A 16,395-nucleotide genomic window follows, 5' to 3' on the forward strand; every position below is an offset into this window, starting at 1 on the left:
TCCGGCCTCCACTGCTGTATGCGGCAGTGAGTTCTACAGATCCACAACCCTCTGGCTAATCTCTGTTTTACATGGATAACCTCCAATTTTCAAACTATGGCCCCTTGTCCTTGATTCACCCACCAAGGGAAACATCTTATCCACATCCACCCTATCTAAACCTTTCAAAATACAAAAAGCCTCTATGAGATTTCCTCTCATTCTCCTAAACTCCAATGAATACAACCCAAGAGCTGCCAAACGCTCCTCGTACGTTAGCCCTTACATTCCGGCAATCCTCTGCACCCTCTCCAACATCACATTCTCTCGAAGACAGGGGGCCCAAAACTGCACCCAGTACTCGAAATGAGGTCTCACCAGTGCCCCATAGAGCCTCATCAACACCTCTTTACTCTTGTACACTATTTCTCTTGAAATGAATGCCAACAAAGCATTCGCTGAGTTTCTCCAGCAGGTTTGTGCATTTGCAATTGACCCCAGCATCCAAACTCCCATCACAAAAATTCTCTCCATGTACTGGATCAGCAACATTGGGTACCATCTTATGCACCACTTCTACAGGGTCTCTCCTGCCTGATTACTTATGAATGATTTTCATGACTAACTTTTCCCAACAATCCATCCTCCCATTTAGTGGCTTTTCAAGATTCCTATATTGCTGGGTAATAAAAGAGGTGGAATATTTTCTTTAGTCTACCGTAAGGCAGACAAATCGCCCGGCGTTCCTTGCAGTCAAAGGGAAGCAAAAGAAATTGTTTTTCGGGAAATAAATTATTATCTTTTGAACAAATGAAGGACAAATATTGTATAACTCACGGTACAATGTTTGCATACCACCAACTGAAAACCTACTTGAAGGACAAATTGGGAAGCAGGCTGAGGTTACCAGAAGGAAGCAATTTTGAATATGTGATTACAGACACAATGATAATTAAAAGATTTATAACAAACATGTACATCAAACTGCAAGAAAAGGAGAACGAGGAAACAAGCTGTAAACCCAAACAAAAATGGGAACAAGATCTAAACAAAGATAAAGAATGAAAAATGGGAAAAGCTTATGCTCCAGAACGATGAGAAATATAATAAACACGAGATTACGCATGATACAATATAACTGGTTACACAGGCTATACATCACACCCCAAAAGTTAAATAAATGGGACCCAACATTATCAGACAGATGTTTTCACTGTAAGAAGGAAATGGGAACAACGTACATGCAATTTGGGCATGTGAGAAAGTGGAAATGTTTTGGGAAGATCTAAACCAGGTATTAAATAAAATCACAAAAAGCAACTTACCAAAAAATCCAGAGATCTTCCTTCTAACTAATATAAGAAGTAAAGAACTAGGCCTCAAACTGGATGAAGCACAAAAAAGATTTATTACGATAGCCTTAGCTGTAGCAAAAAAATGTATTATGTCAACCTGGAAATCAGAAGAGAGCCTGAGAATACAGCAATGGTACATAGAAATTAATAAATGTATTCCACTGGAAAAAATAACACAATTTAAGAAATAACATCACAGTATTCAAACAAATTTGGGAACCGTACATGGAACACAACAGAGAGGGCCTACTGCGGACCTCCACCCCCTAAAACGACAGAAAGAGAGGAAGACGAAATGAACTGACCCAGTGTGTAAAAGTAGATGACACAAATTTCTTGTTTATTTTCATTGTGTGATGACGTTGTTTAATGGGTTTAATGTATCATATAGGTTGAACGTTGAGTGGGTGGGGAGGAGGGAGGGGAGAAAAGGGGAGAAAATGACACTGTGTATATTCAAGAGGGAAATGTTGGTGTGTATTTTGGTCAGTATGGTTCATAGTGTGAAAAATAAAAAAAATTTAAAAAAAGGGAAGCAAAAGAGAGTGTCTCTTCCCCCCCCCCCACCCCAACACTGAATCATTAAATGCCCATGGATTCATCTCCAGTGCTCCCACAGCCTTCAGCCCAAAGCATCAGTGACCCGATCCAAACCTCCAACATGATCAGGAAGCCTTCAGTTCTGATACCCCTTCAGCAGTCGGTGCGAGTCCCTCGACCGCAGTCACGAGTCAGCCCGCAGCCTGCGTGGGTCCCTCGCCTCGAATCAGCCCGCAGCCTGCGTGGGTCCCTCGCCTCGAATCAGCCCGCAGCCTGCATGGGTCCCTCGCCTCGAGTCAGCCCGCAGCCTGCGTCCTCTTTAGCCGCCTAGCTCCTCGCTCATTCTCCACAGTGGTCACCATCTCGTTGGTCCCCTCTGCTTCTCAAATGGGGCGGGGTGGTCTCCCCATTTTCTGGTGGCCTGCGCCGGTCCTCTGCTTCCCCCTCGAGTTCTCATACTTTCAAGGAGCCGAGGGATCATGATCAGAGGCGGGTGTTGGGGGGGTGGAAGAGGGAAGAGGGAAAGTTATGATACAAGAGGGATGTTTGAAGTTCAGCAGAGAAGAGAATAAAACACCAGAATCTCAAAGTCACTTCAACAGAACATTGTTATGTATCCCTTTCACCACTTTCCTGTGGAAACATAGTCCTCACTTCACACATCGTGTAATACGCACCAAAATCAGGAATGTGGCTTCAAGCCCAGCCATTGGAGGAGGTGCTTGTTACTGAGTCTGGCATCGATGTTGCACCTCATTTCCAATCAGAAACAAGCACACAGAACAGAGGAGCTGGCTATTTTGTTATGCGTTTTAGTAACAGTATAGAATGATCAAAAATGTGCTGAGTGGCCTCTGGCAATGGAACCACGGGTACAGCTGCAGATCGGATTGGGCAATGAGATCAGAAGCTGCATCCTGAATGATCACCATGAATCACTTTCAGAACCTCTTCACAGTTAGAAATACAGAGGAAGCCCATAAAATCTGGATGCCGGAAATCCAACCCGCCCGAGGATCTGGACTTTTTGAAATTGTGTGGGTGCGCATCTGCGTGTGTGTGGGTGGGCGTGAGTCTGCATGGGTGGGTGCGCGTCTGCGTGAATCTGCGGGTGTGTGGGTGGGTGTGCATCTCCGCGTTCAGGTGGGCGTGAATCTGCATGTGCGGGGGTGGGTGGGCATCTGCGTGCCTGTGGGTGGGCGCGAGTCTGCGTGTGCATGGTTGGGCATGCTTCTGTGCGCGTGGGGGCATGCGTCTGCGCCAACAGATGCACAGAAATCACAGAAATGAACTAATAAATTTTTTTTTGTACTTTGCATTTTATATGAAAAAATGTTTCGTAAATAAACTATCGAAATTCACCTGTTCATCCCTTCTTTATTCCTCATTAAATATGGATTTTAAAAGTATCGCCCGAGAATCCGGACTGACCCAATCCCTGAGCAGTCCGGATTTTTGGACTGTTACTTCAGTGAACAGTATTTTGCAAGAGGCAATAATTTTAACAATTTTATATTGTGCCCCTCTGAAGTTCAGCAACTCAAATGTTGAGGACAGTGTGTACTTTAACCTTTATTTTTGTGTGAAAAAAGGGGGTCCACTCTCTCCCACAGGCTTGTGATCCAAGCCCCACCAATGCATCAACTGCTTGCAAACCCTGTTCCCGAGAATCTGCTGCTGGAATGCGTGCGACATTCACAGTGGGACATGGGTGTGTTAGATCCCGCTCGATCCAGTGGCGGGCTCACCTCCGCTTGACTTCTGCTGTGCGCCTCCGGGCTCTGGGCCCTGCCGAGGTCAACAGCTTAGCCCGCCCGGTCTCGGCCCCCTGGCCTCGTGCTCCCTGGGAGTTTAACTTCTGCCTCTGTCTCCTCCCTCGATTCCGTGCATTCCTTCTGTTTCTCTTTCTCTTGGGGCCAAGCTCCCGCTTCTCACCCTGTTGGGTAGGTGAGGGACAACGTCTCATTTCCGTGGAAACTGCCTCCCCTTGGGCAAGAACATCTCTGCTGGCTTTCGCCACAGCCACCTGCAAATGTAAAACCACGTTGACAAAGGCCAGTGCACAGTACTTGCAGAAACAAGTCTGAAACAACTTAAGAAATAGCTCCTCCTGCCATTCAGTCATTCAAACATTTCCCACACAAGATATAGGAGCAGAAGTAGGCTCATCAGCCCTCTAGTCTATTCCACCCTTCTATCATGAATCAGGGCACCAGGGTTAGCATAGAAGGTGGCCCAGTTAGCCTAGTGGTTAGCTGCAAATAGGACTGGGGTTCAAATGCAGCACTGCCTGTACGTTCTCTCTGTGTCTGTGTGGGTTTACTCCCATCCTTCAAAAATCTATGGGGGTTGTAGGCCAATTGGGTGTAATTGAGCAGTACAGGTTTGTGGACCGAAAAGGCCTGTTACTGCGCTGCATGTCTAAATTTAAAATCCATCCTCTCTGTCAGCCCTTCTCCTCATTACCTTTGATGCCCTGGCTAATAAAATACCTGTCAATCTCTGCCTTAAATACACCCAACGACCTTGCTTCCACAGCTGCCTGTGCTAACAAGCTCACACCCCTCTGGCCAAAGAAATCTCTCCACATCTGTTTTAATCGACGCCCTTATATCCTAAAATTGTGCCTTCTTGTCCGACACTCCCCCTAGTGTGGGAGGCAACCTCATCACGTATACTCTGTCCAGGACTTTCAGCTTTGGAGATGTCTTTATGGGTCTTCCCCCCCGCCCCCCCCCCCATTCAACAAACATTAATTTCCAGTTTCTCCACCTTTCCGCCATGAAGCAGCAGATCTGAAATGATCTCTGTTCTCAGCTTGAGGTCGTCTATCATAATCCCCAATTTGTTATGAGGAAGCAAACCTTTTGGAAAAACTTGTCCATTTGTTTAGAATTGAAATGAATTGTTTATTGACATGGGTTCCCTGATAGAGGGAAAAGCTTTAATTTGCATGTTAACCAGTCAAGTCAGCTGAAGACTGCCATGCAGTAAAGTATTGGGAAAAGGAGAGTGCAGGGGCATCTTTTCACCAATGAGGGGACCATTTGAGAGACTGAGAATAGCAGTAAAGAGATGCAAGGCTCAAGGTGTCAAGTTCATGTGTCTGCTGCCCGAGGGAGTGTGATCAGCGCGGGACAGGGCCTTTAACGGGGGGGGAGAGGTGAAACAGATAGAGTCTATGGCTGGCTTTTGTGCTCTGCAGTTCCTTGCGGTCTTGTGCCTTAAACTGGTTTAAGAATCGAAGAATGTTGTTTAGATTTGTTTTTAATTTAGACATAGAGCAGCCCACCAGCCCCCAAATGCACTATTAACCAATAACCCCTGTACGTTGTGTCTTGCTGAAGGGCATTGATTTTTTAAAATTTCGACACACAGCACAGTAACAGGCCCTTCCACCATGCTGCCCAAATTAACCCCCACATGTTTTAAAGAGTGGGTGGGAACTCATGAAGGCATGGGGAGAATATACAAACTCCTTGCAGACAGCGCTGGATTCCAACCTGGGTTGCTAATGCCATAAGAGCGTGGCACTAACCACCGAGCTAACCGACAGAGAGCACTGGTGGCTGGATGAGGGAGGAGGTGGGGATGAGGGAGGGATGATGGAGGGGAGTGGGGAATGAAGGATTGGGGATGAGAGGGGTGGGGGGGTTGAAGGGATGAGGGAGGGGTGGGGAGATGAGGGATTGGGGATGAGGGAGGGGTGGGGAGATGAGGGATTGGGGATGAGGGAGGGGTGGGGAGATGAGGGATTGGGGATGAGGGAGGGGTGGGGAGATGAGGGATTGGGGATGAGGGAGGGGTGGGGAGATGAGGGATTGGGGATGAGGGAGGGGTGGGGAGATGAGGGATTGGGGATGAGGGAGGGGTGGGGAGATGAGGGTTTGGGGATGAGGGAGGGGTGGGGAGATGAGGGATTGGGGATGAGCGAGGGATGATGGAGGAGTTTGGGGGATGAGGGAGAGGGTAGGAGGGTGCCTTTATAGTCAACTGTAGAAATATGAATAGTTTTGCAATTGTCTATTACAGCAAAACCGAGATCTGGATATGTTTATCAATGCATCAAAAAATTTCAACCTGAACATCACGTGGAGGTGAGTGGGAGGTTTGAGCTAGTGGAGTTGTTCTAGTGAACCGGTGCGGACTTGAAAGGCCGACATGGCCTGTTTCCACTCCGTAAATGGTTATATGGTTATTAAGGGAAGGATAATCCAAGGAGTTATGGAAAGCAATGATGAGAATTTTAAAGTGCAGAAGTTTCTGAATATAATTTTTACCCATTACCCAAACATTACAGTTTAGAGTTACTCAAAAGTTATTTTCTGTCACATCACATTTAAAAGCAAACACAATATGCAGAACTCCCAGTAAGTGAAGGGTGAAATGGAATCAAAAGCCACACAGTTCAAGGGCATGGTGACATTTATCATGGCAAATGTTAAAGCTTGACTTGAAATTAGGCTGAAGGGAAATGCGCACCTTGCCCATTACAACAATCTGCATTTGTCCCAATTATTAATGATCAGTTGCAGTGAAATAACAGTGGATAATTAGAACATCAGAGTCACTGGAACAAATCGGCCCCTCAATGCAGTTAATGTCATCAGAACAATGTTAATCAACAGGCGCAGGGACGGGAGAGGGAGAAGATTCTGACTGAGGTGGACAATCCTGGACTGGGTTGAATGGAACAAACACCCCACTTCAGCGCTGAAAGAGTCGTCGGGGGAAAGGGAGGATGCACCTCTCTGGAGATTACTTGCATTGCAATAAGGATTGAATAGGTCGTTTTCAGAAACCTTAATTGTTAACTGGTTGACCGTTTTGGAGATGTGGGGGGGCTGGTAGTCATGGTGGGGAGCTGGCTGATGGAGGACCTCAGTTTTCTTCAGGCTGACTTCCAGGCCAAACATTTTGGCAGTTTCCGCAAAGCAGGACGTCAAGCGCTGAAGAGCTGGCTCTGAATGGGCAACTAAAGCGGCATCGTCTGCAAAGAGTAGTTCACGGACAAGTTTCTCTTGTGTCTTGGTGTGAGCTTGCAGGCGCCTCAGATAGACAACAGACTCGCCAAGGCAAATAGCGCCTTTGGAAGACTACACAAAAGAGTCTGGAAAAACAACCAACTGAAAAACCTCACAAAGATAAGCGTATACAGAGCCGTTGTCATACCCACACTCCTGTTCGGCTCCGAATCATGCGTCCTCTACCGGCATCACCTACGGCTCCTAGAACGCTTCCACCAGCGTTGTCTCCGCTCCATCCTCAACATTCATTGGAGCGCTTTCATCCCTAACGTCAAAGTACTCGAGATGGCAGAGGTCGACAGCATCGAGTCCACGCTGCTGAAGATCCAGCTGCGCTGGGTGGGTCACGTCTCCAGAATGGAGGACCATCGCCTTCCCAAGATCGTGTTATATGGCGAGCTCTCCACTGGCTACTGTGACAGAGGTGCACCAAAGAAAAGGTGCAAGGACTGCCTAAAGAAATCTCTTGGTGCCTGCCACATTGACCACTGCCAGTGGGCTGATATCGCCTCAAACCATGCATCTTGGCGCCTCACAGTTTGGCGGGCAGCAACCTCCTTTGAAGAAGACCGCAGAGCCCACCTCACTGACAAAAGGCAAAGGAGGAAAAACCCAAAACCCAACCCCAACCAACCAATTTTCCCCTGCAACCGTGTCTGCCTGTCCCGCATTGGACTTGTCAGCCAGTTGACGTGGACATTTTACCCCCTCCATAAATCTTCGTCCGCGAAGCCAAGCCAAAGAAAGAATCGTTAAAGAATTAACTCATCCCACCAAAGCCAAGGCGAGTCATAATTGCGCACAGTTTCCTCTCTGCTTGCAAAAGCGAAACTTCAGGAAGTGGGGGTTGGATCAAACACCCCTGTTTGGATCAATGGTGCTGAGGTGAAAATGGTGGATGGCTCAACGTTTCACCAATCACACTGGACAACAAATTTTTTTCGGAAGGTTTGCTTCCTGAAAGAAAAATTGGGGGTTATGATAGTCAACTTCAAACTGAGCACACAGATAATTACAGATTGGCTGCATCACATAGGACGTTGGAGAAACATTAGATTAACTTTCATTGAATTTAGCCTGCTTAATCGCATCATGACGCTGGCACCTTGCGTCAGTTCAATTGACCTAAATAGGTTTTGCCGCTGATTTTGATTTGAACTCAGCATCTGATGCCTCTCATGTCAGTGTCCAACAATAGACGTCCGGCACTGATGGATTCCAGGTGCCCTGATGCCGATTTTCCATGGTTGCAACATCCTGGTGAAACTTTACACCGGGTACATCACTGATTAGCGGGGAAGAAGTCCAAGCGCGAACTCAGAAAATGAATTTTCAACAACGTGGCTCTTCATGCATTTGTACGCTTGAAGCATTGGTACGTGATAGGAAAACGTTAAGGTGATTTTTGTGATCAGCAGCCCAAAATCCCTGAAGTACGCCACAGTGTTCGGGAAGCAAGATCTTCATTGGCCAGTAGAACCACGTTGATGCTTAGGCTACGAATATGCATAGCCTCTACTGGGCCAGAAGCTGAAAGCAACTCAGCAAATCACCAGTGTTTCTTGTCGGGTTTTTTTTTAATGATGCACTGTAGGAGATATTCTGTCTGGATACACCACAGTTTGGTACAGGAGGTGCTCTGCTCAAGACCACAAGAGGCCGCAGAGTTGTGAATGCAACACACAAATCAACCACCCCTCCAATCAACACTATCTTCACCTTCCACTGCCAACATGCCACCAGCCACATTCTCTTCTCCACCCCCACCCGCCCCGCCCCACTGAGCAGAAGATGTGTGAATATGAAAACATGTACCTCCAGATTCAAGGACAGGCTCGCCTGAATGGTCACCCCATTAGTAAAGGACGACGCCTGACACTTTACTTCCCTCTTTAACATTATTGCCTATATTTTTGTTTTTTAACACTACTTTTTGATCTGTGAATAGGTTGACTTGCTTGGACAGCACAAAAACTAAGATTTTCACTCATGACAATAAACAATTGAGAGTCTTTTAACAGTAAATTGCTTACATTGGTTCACCATGATCTGGAATCTGATACCAAATTGGGGCAGCAGTTAGCACAACGCTGTCACAGCGACCCAGTGTCAAGAGTTTGTCCATTTCCTCCAGGGGGTCCGGTTTCCTCCCACCCTTCAAAACGTACAGGTTTGTAGGTTAATTGGAGCATTTGGGTGGTGCAGGTTCAAGGACCCAAAGGGCCTGTTACCGTGCTCTATGTCTAAATTAGATTTTTTTTTAAATTAAATGAAAGCTTCTTCTTGACCTACTCGTAATCACTCTACAGCACACATTTCAGCACCCCATTTTTTTTTAAGCAGTAACTCAGTACTGCTGAACTGCAGGGCGGAAGCTCAGTGACTGCAGCGACCATGGGAACCGTTGCATGGGACTGTGCACATTTCACTGGACGTAGCCCAACCAGGACAAACATTATAACTACCCATCTCCTTGGCTTACCGATCATGCCAGGGTTTTACCCTCAGTTGCGCCAGTGCATTACCCTTTAATCGTGTGCCCCACACCTTGTGCGGCACCTTGCTGAAGATCTTATTACAGTCCACGTGCACATCAACTGCTCATCTACCTTTCTGCATGCATCCTCAAAAAAGATTCCAACAGATCGGTCTAACACGAGCTCCCTTCCATAAAGCCATCCTGGTCATATTCTTTTAAGTGACCTCTTACACTTCCCTAACAATACTTCCAGGCATTTTTCCTGTCACTGATGCAAAACTAATCACCCTGCCAGTCCTTTTACCCCACCCCCCCCCCCCCCCCCCCCCTTGACTTAAATAGTAGGATATCTATTACCATCTTGAATAAGGGCTCAGGACCATATCATTGGTTATATTTCTCAAACTAAGACCGGCTGAGATCCTCGAGCATTTATGTGCTTTCACTACAATCATAGCATCTGCAGACTTTCATGTTTCACTTATATTTGCTGCCCTCTGATCAGCTGGATTATGGAATTTTGGAAAATGGCGCCAATCACCACCTCTTCTAAAACTCTCGGATGCCGGCCAGATCTCCTCAGACCTCAGGGCCTTCAGCCCCATTAGTGCTACAGATTCCTTTTTTTTCCCTTCCAGAAACGCTCATTTCTCTCCATCCTCAACTCTCCAGGTGGAGCCCTGAGCAGCGCGGTAGAACAGTGGGATCTGGGAATACAGATACATCATTCCCTGAAAGTGGCGCCACGGGTGGATAAGGTCGTAAAGAGAGCATTTGGCACATTGGCCTTCAGAAATCAAGTCTTGAGTATAGATGTTGGGATATCATGGTAAAAGTTGCACTATATATTGGTAAGGCCAAATTTGAAGTACAGGTACAATTCATAAAGTGAAGACCCATTGACTACTATTGGAGCTCATTTTTGTAAAAGCAAAAACCCATTATAATTTTTTTTGTATAAAAGCGAACACGGGATTCTTCATATAAGCGAATTTTTGTAAAGCCAGTATTCATAAAGCGGGGTTTACCTGTATTGTGTGCAGTTTTGGTCACCTAACTACAAGAAAGTCTGAAAGGGCACAGAGAAGATTTACTAGGATGTTGCCAGGACTTCAGGAACTGAGTTCCAGGGAAGGTTTAACAGGTTTAGGATTTATTCCCTGGTGTGTAGAAGAATGAGGGAAGATTTGCTGGAGGTTTACTACATTATGAGGGTGATAGATTGGGTGTATCCACATAGGTTTTTTTTAAATAAGAGGTTAGTTGAGTTACAAACCGGAGGTCATGGGTCAAGGGAGAATGGGAAGAAGTTTAAGGGAACGTGAGGGGGAATTTCTTCAGAGAGTGGTGGGAGTGTGGAACGAGTTGCCGGCTGAAGGGGCGATTTCAACAATGAAGAAGAAAATTGGACAGGTACACAGATGGGAGGAGTATGGGTTAGTGGGACTAGAAGGAGTGAAGGGCTTGCTCTCTGTGCTATAGCGTTCTATGGTTCCAGGTTTTTCTAGCTCATCAACTTCGAGTCTACATTAACCATTTTCTAAAGAATGCATGCATAATTGATTACAACGGTTTACATTAGCTCCTACATACCATGGCCAAAAACCATCTCAGCAGCTCTTCTGTGGCTTTTTCAATTGTTAGATGAATTTATTTCATTTTCTTTTAAATTTAAAACTGCAGGAGGGGTCTTAGCTTGATCACCAAAGGGCACATTTTAGCAGAACCCCGATACGCACTCCTGGATATCACAACCTCTAGGCACATTGGCCGTCTTGTGATTAGTTCGTACCAGAAGTCCCCAGACACAGTGAGATTACATTTTAACTGGAATGCAAGCAGCTCTGTGCAGCGGAGCATCGTGCTGAGGATGGCAAAACCTCCAGAGTATCGTGGCTGGAGATTAGAATGGGCCTCCCTGTTCAGTTTGATCCCACCAAGCCCGGCGTCTGTCGTCGTCTTGATGTGCTCAGTGTCCAGGCAGTCAGATCTTGCTGGTTCCACTCAAGACGCGAGTTGAGTTTGGGTATTGAGCTGGCATGCTACAAGTGGGAATCGTGGTACACCCGTTTCCAATGGAAACAACCACTCGAAATGCTGGAGTTGCTTTTTTTGGGGAGTATGGGGTGAGGACGGGGTTCAAACAATGACCAAACATTCAACAAGAAAGACAGCCGATTGCATATCATGTAAAGATTTCCAGGAGGGATATTTTCACCATAATTCGCACTCTTACGACACGGGATGGTTGAAAGATCAACTACGAAGGAAAGTAACAAAACTTATATCTGGCCATGATGCTATGGAGCTTTTGCAGAGGGAGTTGAGGACCCCATATTGCCCATTCCTAAATATCGTTTGATGTATCTGTAGTCACCCACAGGCCAGGCTGGAGATTGACTACCTGAAAGACATCAAAAAACCTACCTGGTTCACTGCAGACGATTGAGGCCAGACTTTTCTCAACTTCCCAAATCTAATTAAACTCCCCAGCTGCCGACAGTTGGATTCAAACACACGGTGTTCCAGAACACGGGCTGCCGGTCCGGTTACTTATCCAGAGTTATCGTGCCCCTGTTGATGGATTCTGCCTTCCAGTCACACGACGATCAAACACAGAGCGTACGATGCTCAGGGAGGGAAGGTACAAAACAACAGGAATCTAGGGCCACCAATGGGACTGAGGGAGGAGCTGGAGGTGCCCAGCATGAAGACTGGAGGCTGGGGTGACAGAAGCTACTGAACCATGATTGTATTTATGTCCCTGAATTAAATTTTAATTTAGACGTTAGCACAGTAACAGACCTTTCGGCCCCTCAGTCTGTGCTGCCCAATTACCAGAGAAAGAGAAGCCCTGACACTGATCATTGATGAAGAGCTCAAGCCCGAAACGTTGGTTTATCTTTGCTCACTGTTTGACCTGCTGAGTTTCTCCAGATGACAGCTCACCAAAAGGGCCAAAGCTTATCATATTTACTTTTCAGATGCAGTGCAACTGGGAAGACGAGAGTGGCCGCAGAGGCTGAGGGAACTTGGGAAGCAAATCCACGGACACTCAGCAACTCTGAAGTGATTCTCTTTTTGCCTCTGGCTGTAAGGGGCATCGGGCAATTTGTGCTGATGGCAAATGTTGGCCTGCCTTTTGGCAAACTAAGAGCAATTTTGTGTAATCTTACACCTGCACGACCAAAAATAATAATCTTGAATGTACTGCCCTCATTAAATGCCCCTTGAAGAAGTGGAGACGAGCAGTCTTCTTGAACTGGTGCTGTCCTTCCGGTGAAGGTGCTCCATGCCGCGGGTGGGGGGGTGGGCCAGGAGCAATGGTATTTCCAACTACTTGCAGGGGGAGCTGGAGATGGTGACATCCCCTCTCAAATCTCCTGCCCCATCACACAGTGGGGCGAGCATGTCTGACACACCATCTCGCACCCGTGGTGTCGATCTGAGGAGGAACGGATTCTCCCAGAGAGGAATGAATCCATGGAATGCTGTGGTCAAGCAAGCAGTAGAGGCTGCCTCATTCAAAATATTTAAAACTTGTATGGATAGATTTTTGAATGAGGGAATGGAGGGAAAGGGTGGGTAAATGGAGCCGAGTCCACAGGGAGGCACGGTTGGCTCAGTACAATGCTTTTACAACAATTGGAACTGGGATTTGAATCCCGCACTGTCTGTAAGGAGTTTGTACGTTCTCCCCCTTGTCTGCGTGGGATTTCCCTGGGGCACCAGTTTCCTCCCACCCTTCAAGAAAATTACTGGGGGTGTAGGCCAATTGGGCAGCACGAGTTCGTGGGCTGAAAAGGTCTGTCACCGTGCTGTGTGTCTAAATTTAAAGATCAGACATGATCTTATTGAAAGGCGGAACAGGCTCAACGGGCCAGACGGTCGACGCCGTCTCGCGACCCCCACGAATCACATAAGCACTTTCCTGCTGCCCCTCAGCCGCAGAATTTTACGCTGAATCTTTCAAGCCCCAAAAACGTCGAAGTCACCGCTACCCACCAGCTTAAAGCTGCGGAATCCAGACAGTCTGCCAGCACAGTGAAAAGCCAAAAAAGAAACCAACCTTTTTATTCGGGAAGCCGTCCGTCGGCCTGGGAGGGAAGGTGCAGGGAGCTCTGCCGTGGTGGATGTGGTACGGCAACAAGACATTGGAGTCCAGGCACACCCAGGGCACCGAGAGGGTAGCCGGGGCTGCAGGGACCGTGCTGTGCGCAGCATGAAGATTGTAGGCTGCTCTGGTAAACTTTCCACCTCGAGAGGTGCGATAAATGGTGATGTACGAGTCTCCTGGAGAGTGACTCAGCAAGTACCTGTCCTCTGGCAAACTAGGATTTAAAGGAAGAAGGAATCGTCAGCCACATACTTACTGCCAAGCACGAGTCTGCCATTTCAGCCCTGGGAAAAAGCCTCTGGCCGTCCAAACAATTAATGCCTCTCGTTATCTCGTATATTTCTCTCAGCTTGCTCCCCCCCCTCTCCTCCCACAATCCTCTGTCACTCCAAGGAGAAAAGACCAAGATCACAACTTATCCTGGCAAAATCCTTGTCAATCTCGTCTGCACCCTTACAATAGCATCCACGTTCTTCCTGTAGAGTGATGCCCAGAACTGAACACAATATTCCAAGTTACCAGCATAAATATTCTGCTAATCTCTTCTTCAGCATGTGCGAAACTTTTAATCCCTAGGGCCAACATCTTTCTGAAATAACAGCAGGAAAGGAGGGCACTGGCCTCTATCTTGATTATATTCTACAATTGAGAGCGCCCTGTCCGGCTCTATCATTGTTAAGGGACGGTAGCTGCAAAGCATCGGACCGGAAGTCAACAGAGAGGATCAGCAAAATGGCTGGACAGGATCACTGGGGTCTATTGGCCACATTCACTGGAAGTGTTGCTTAAGTAGGGTTCAAAGAATTATTGAGGACTCTTTCCATCCAGTACACAGTGTTACGAGCCCAGAGCACCCCAATACCCAGCAGCAATAGATATTCACCAAGACAAATGGTTACTTAAACAAAAAGTATCTTTAATTATCTTTAAACGTGAAAACAGAATCACACTTTAACTTAATCCCCTTCTAATTCTCAGCGAAAGTGTATGTAATGTGTGTGTGTAAGTTCAGAAAAGTTCTTTGGTTCACAGTCCAATCTCACTTCTCATTCTTTCAAGTTCACTGGTTCCAGGCAATTCTTATACTGTGCACAGAATTTAACATTTATAAAGTTCACCAGGCTTTGACACTTGGAAGGTAAATGGTTACTGCTCAGGAAGGTTCTTGACGGTTTTCAGAGAGATTCGTTGTTCTCTAGACACCCACAACTGATTCCTTTTTAATCAGCCACTTCAGAGTTTTGCCGAAGAAACTTTCCCCCTCCGGGTTCTCCAGATGATAACCTCTTTCTTTCAGGTCACCACAGAGTTCCTTTTTGTGTCTCTTATTTCAAGTGAAACATTAGGCAGCCAGTCCTCTGCTCTTGCATGAACCACAAGGGCTTTGACCAGGCTGAACTAAGCACTCAGAACTCGTCTTCCAAATGGGGCTTCCCACAAGCTTGCCACTTGTCCTGTTCCAGTCCTAGCTGCTGGTGTAAAACCGTAGAACTGATCTCTCTCTCTCTTTCAGAGAGAAAAGCCTGTTTGACTCTCTCTGCTTGCAAAACAGCATGACCCTCCTAGAACAGCAATTCCACTCCAGACAGCCTGTGGCTCCGACAAGTTCTTTCATCTGTTGCCTTTTTATAAACAACAATCCATTAGTGAAGTCTCCCGGGCACTCTCCAAAGCTTTTGCAAAGGCTCTGGGGCCAATCTATCTAGCATTAGCAGAGCTCCAGTATTTTAAATGATTGTTTTAAAGTCTTTGTATTTGACCTACACTAACAAACCTGCCCCAATTTATCTCCCAAAAACATAGCTATATTCAATACAAAACACAACATAATCTGTCACAATGGTATCTCTGACCCATTGAGGAGGAGGTACAGGAGCATCAAAAATAGGACAGCCAGGCCTGGAAATAGCTTCTTCTCGCAGGCTGTGAGATTGTATCGTGTATCCGAGTAAACTATTCCAAATATTGATTTTAAATGATATCTTTATGTCGAAAGGTGATTACTTTGTGTTGTGTATTGTGTGTGTGTACTGCAGTTCAGAGAAACACTGATTTGTCTGGTTGTATACGTACAGTCAGATGACAATAAACCTGAACTTGAAGCAAGAGAAAGAAATGCTGGACACCCTCAGGTCAGTCTGCGCGTCTGGAGAGAGGATATTGCAACCGATTCAGGCCTGAGACCTGTCATTTGAAACATTGTCTGTTCTTTTATCCACAGACCTGGGTCCAGCAGACTCTGCTTCTTTCAAATTTACAGCATTTGCAATTAAAAAAAAATTTCCCACATATTCCTGGATTGATCAAGATAGGAGTTACCAAGCCCGAAATGAAAAGCCGAGAATAGAGCTACAAACTTTAAATATGACTGAGGGGGACCCTCAAGGAACCATTGTGAATGTTGAAAGGCCTGGATCGGGTAGATGTGGCAAAGTTGTTTCTCAAGGTAGGGGAGTCATGTCCAAGAGGGCGCAACTTCAGGAGTGAAGGGAGCCCAGTGAAAACAGAGGTGCGGAGGGATTTCTTTAGCTAGAGAATGGTGAACCACGGGCAGCTCTAGAGGCCAAGTCGCAAGGCAGAGGTATCTGAATAGTCAGGGTTTCAGAGGTTGTAAGGAGAAGGCCAGGAAGTTGGGTTGTGTGGGGGAATGGACCCACTCATGATGGAATAGTGGAGCAGCCTCGATGGGTCAAACAGCCTACATATGCTTCTACACCTTCTGGTCTTACTCCTGAAAAACCTGCATAGATGCATGCAGCTCATGATTCTCATGACGATCTGCTCATCAAACTTCAGAGGCTTGTTTCCCTGGGAAAGGGGCAGCTCATGATGGAATGGCAGAGTGGACTTGATGGGCCAAATGGCCTACCTCTGCTCCTGTACCTTATGTTAAAACTG

At 46.5% G+C, this 16,395-nt stretch overlaps 1 protein-coding gene and 1 long non-coding RNA gene across 4 annotated transcripts in view; both read right to left on the reverse strand.

Moving 5' to 3' along the window:
- LOC138745665 (annexin A2-like) overlaps positions 1 to 16,395 on the reverse strand; it is a 135,174-nt gene that overhangs the window by 40,430 nt on the left and 78,349 nt on the right. For 2 of the 3 annotated variants that reach the window (XM_069902918.1, XM_069902917.1), the window contains 2 exons: positions 13,450 to 13,711; positions 3,810 to 3,900 (listed from right to left, as the gene is read on the reverse strand). In XM_069902918.1, coding sequence (XP_069759019.1) covers positions 3,810 to 3,900; positions 13,450 to 13,711 — 353 coding nt within the window. Of the gene's footprint in view, positions 1 to 3,809; positions 3,901 to 11,807; positions 11,927 to 13,449; positions 13,712 to 16,395 lie in introns of those variants that run through there. The other variant, XM_069902920.1, reaches the window with a different exon arrangement.
- On the reverse strand, positions 1,369 to 3,803 carry LOC138745666 (uncharacterized). Its single transcript, XR_011346400.1, has 2 exons — positions 3,623 to 3,803; positions 1,369 to 2,332 (listed from the first exon to the last, which is right to left on the reverse strand). It is a non-coding gene; the product is annotated as an uncharacterized lncRNA (long non-coding RNA).

Source organism: Narcine bancroftii, chromosome 11 (assembly GCF_036971445.1).
Source record: "Narcine bancroftii isolate sNarBan1 chromosome 11, sNarBan1.hap1, whole genome shotgun sequence".
Lineage (NCBI taxonomy): Eukaryota > Metazoa > Chordata > Chondrichthyes > Torpediniformes > Narcinidae > Narcine > Narcine bancroftii.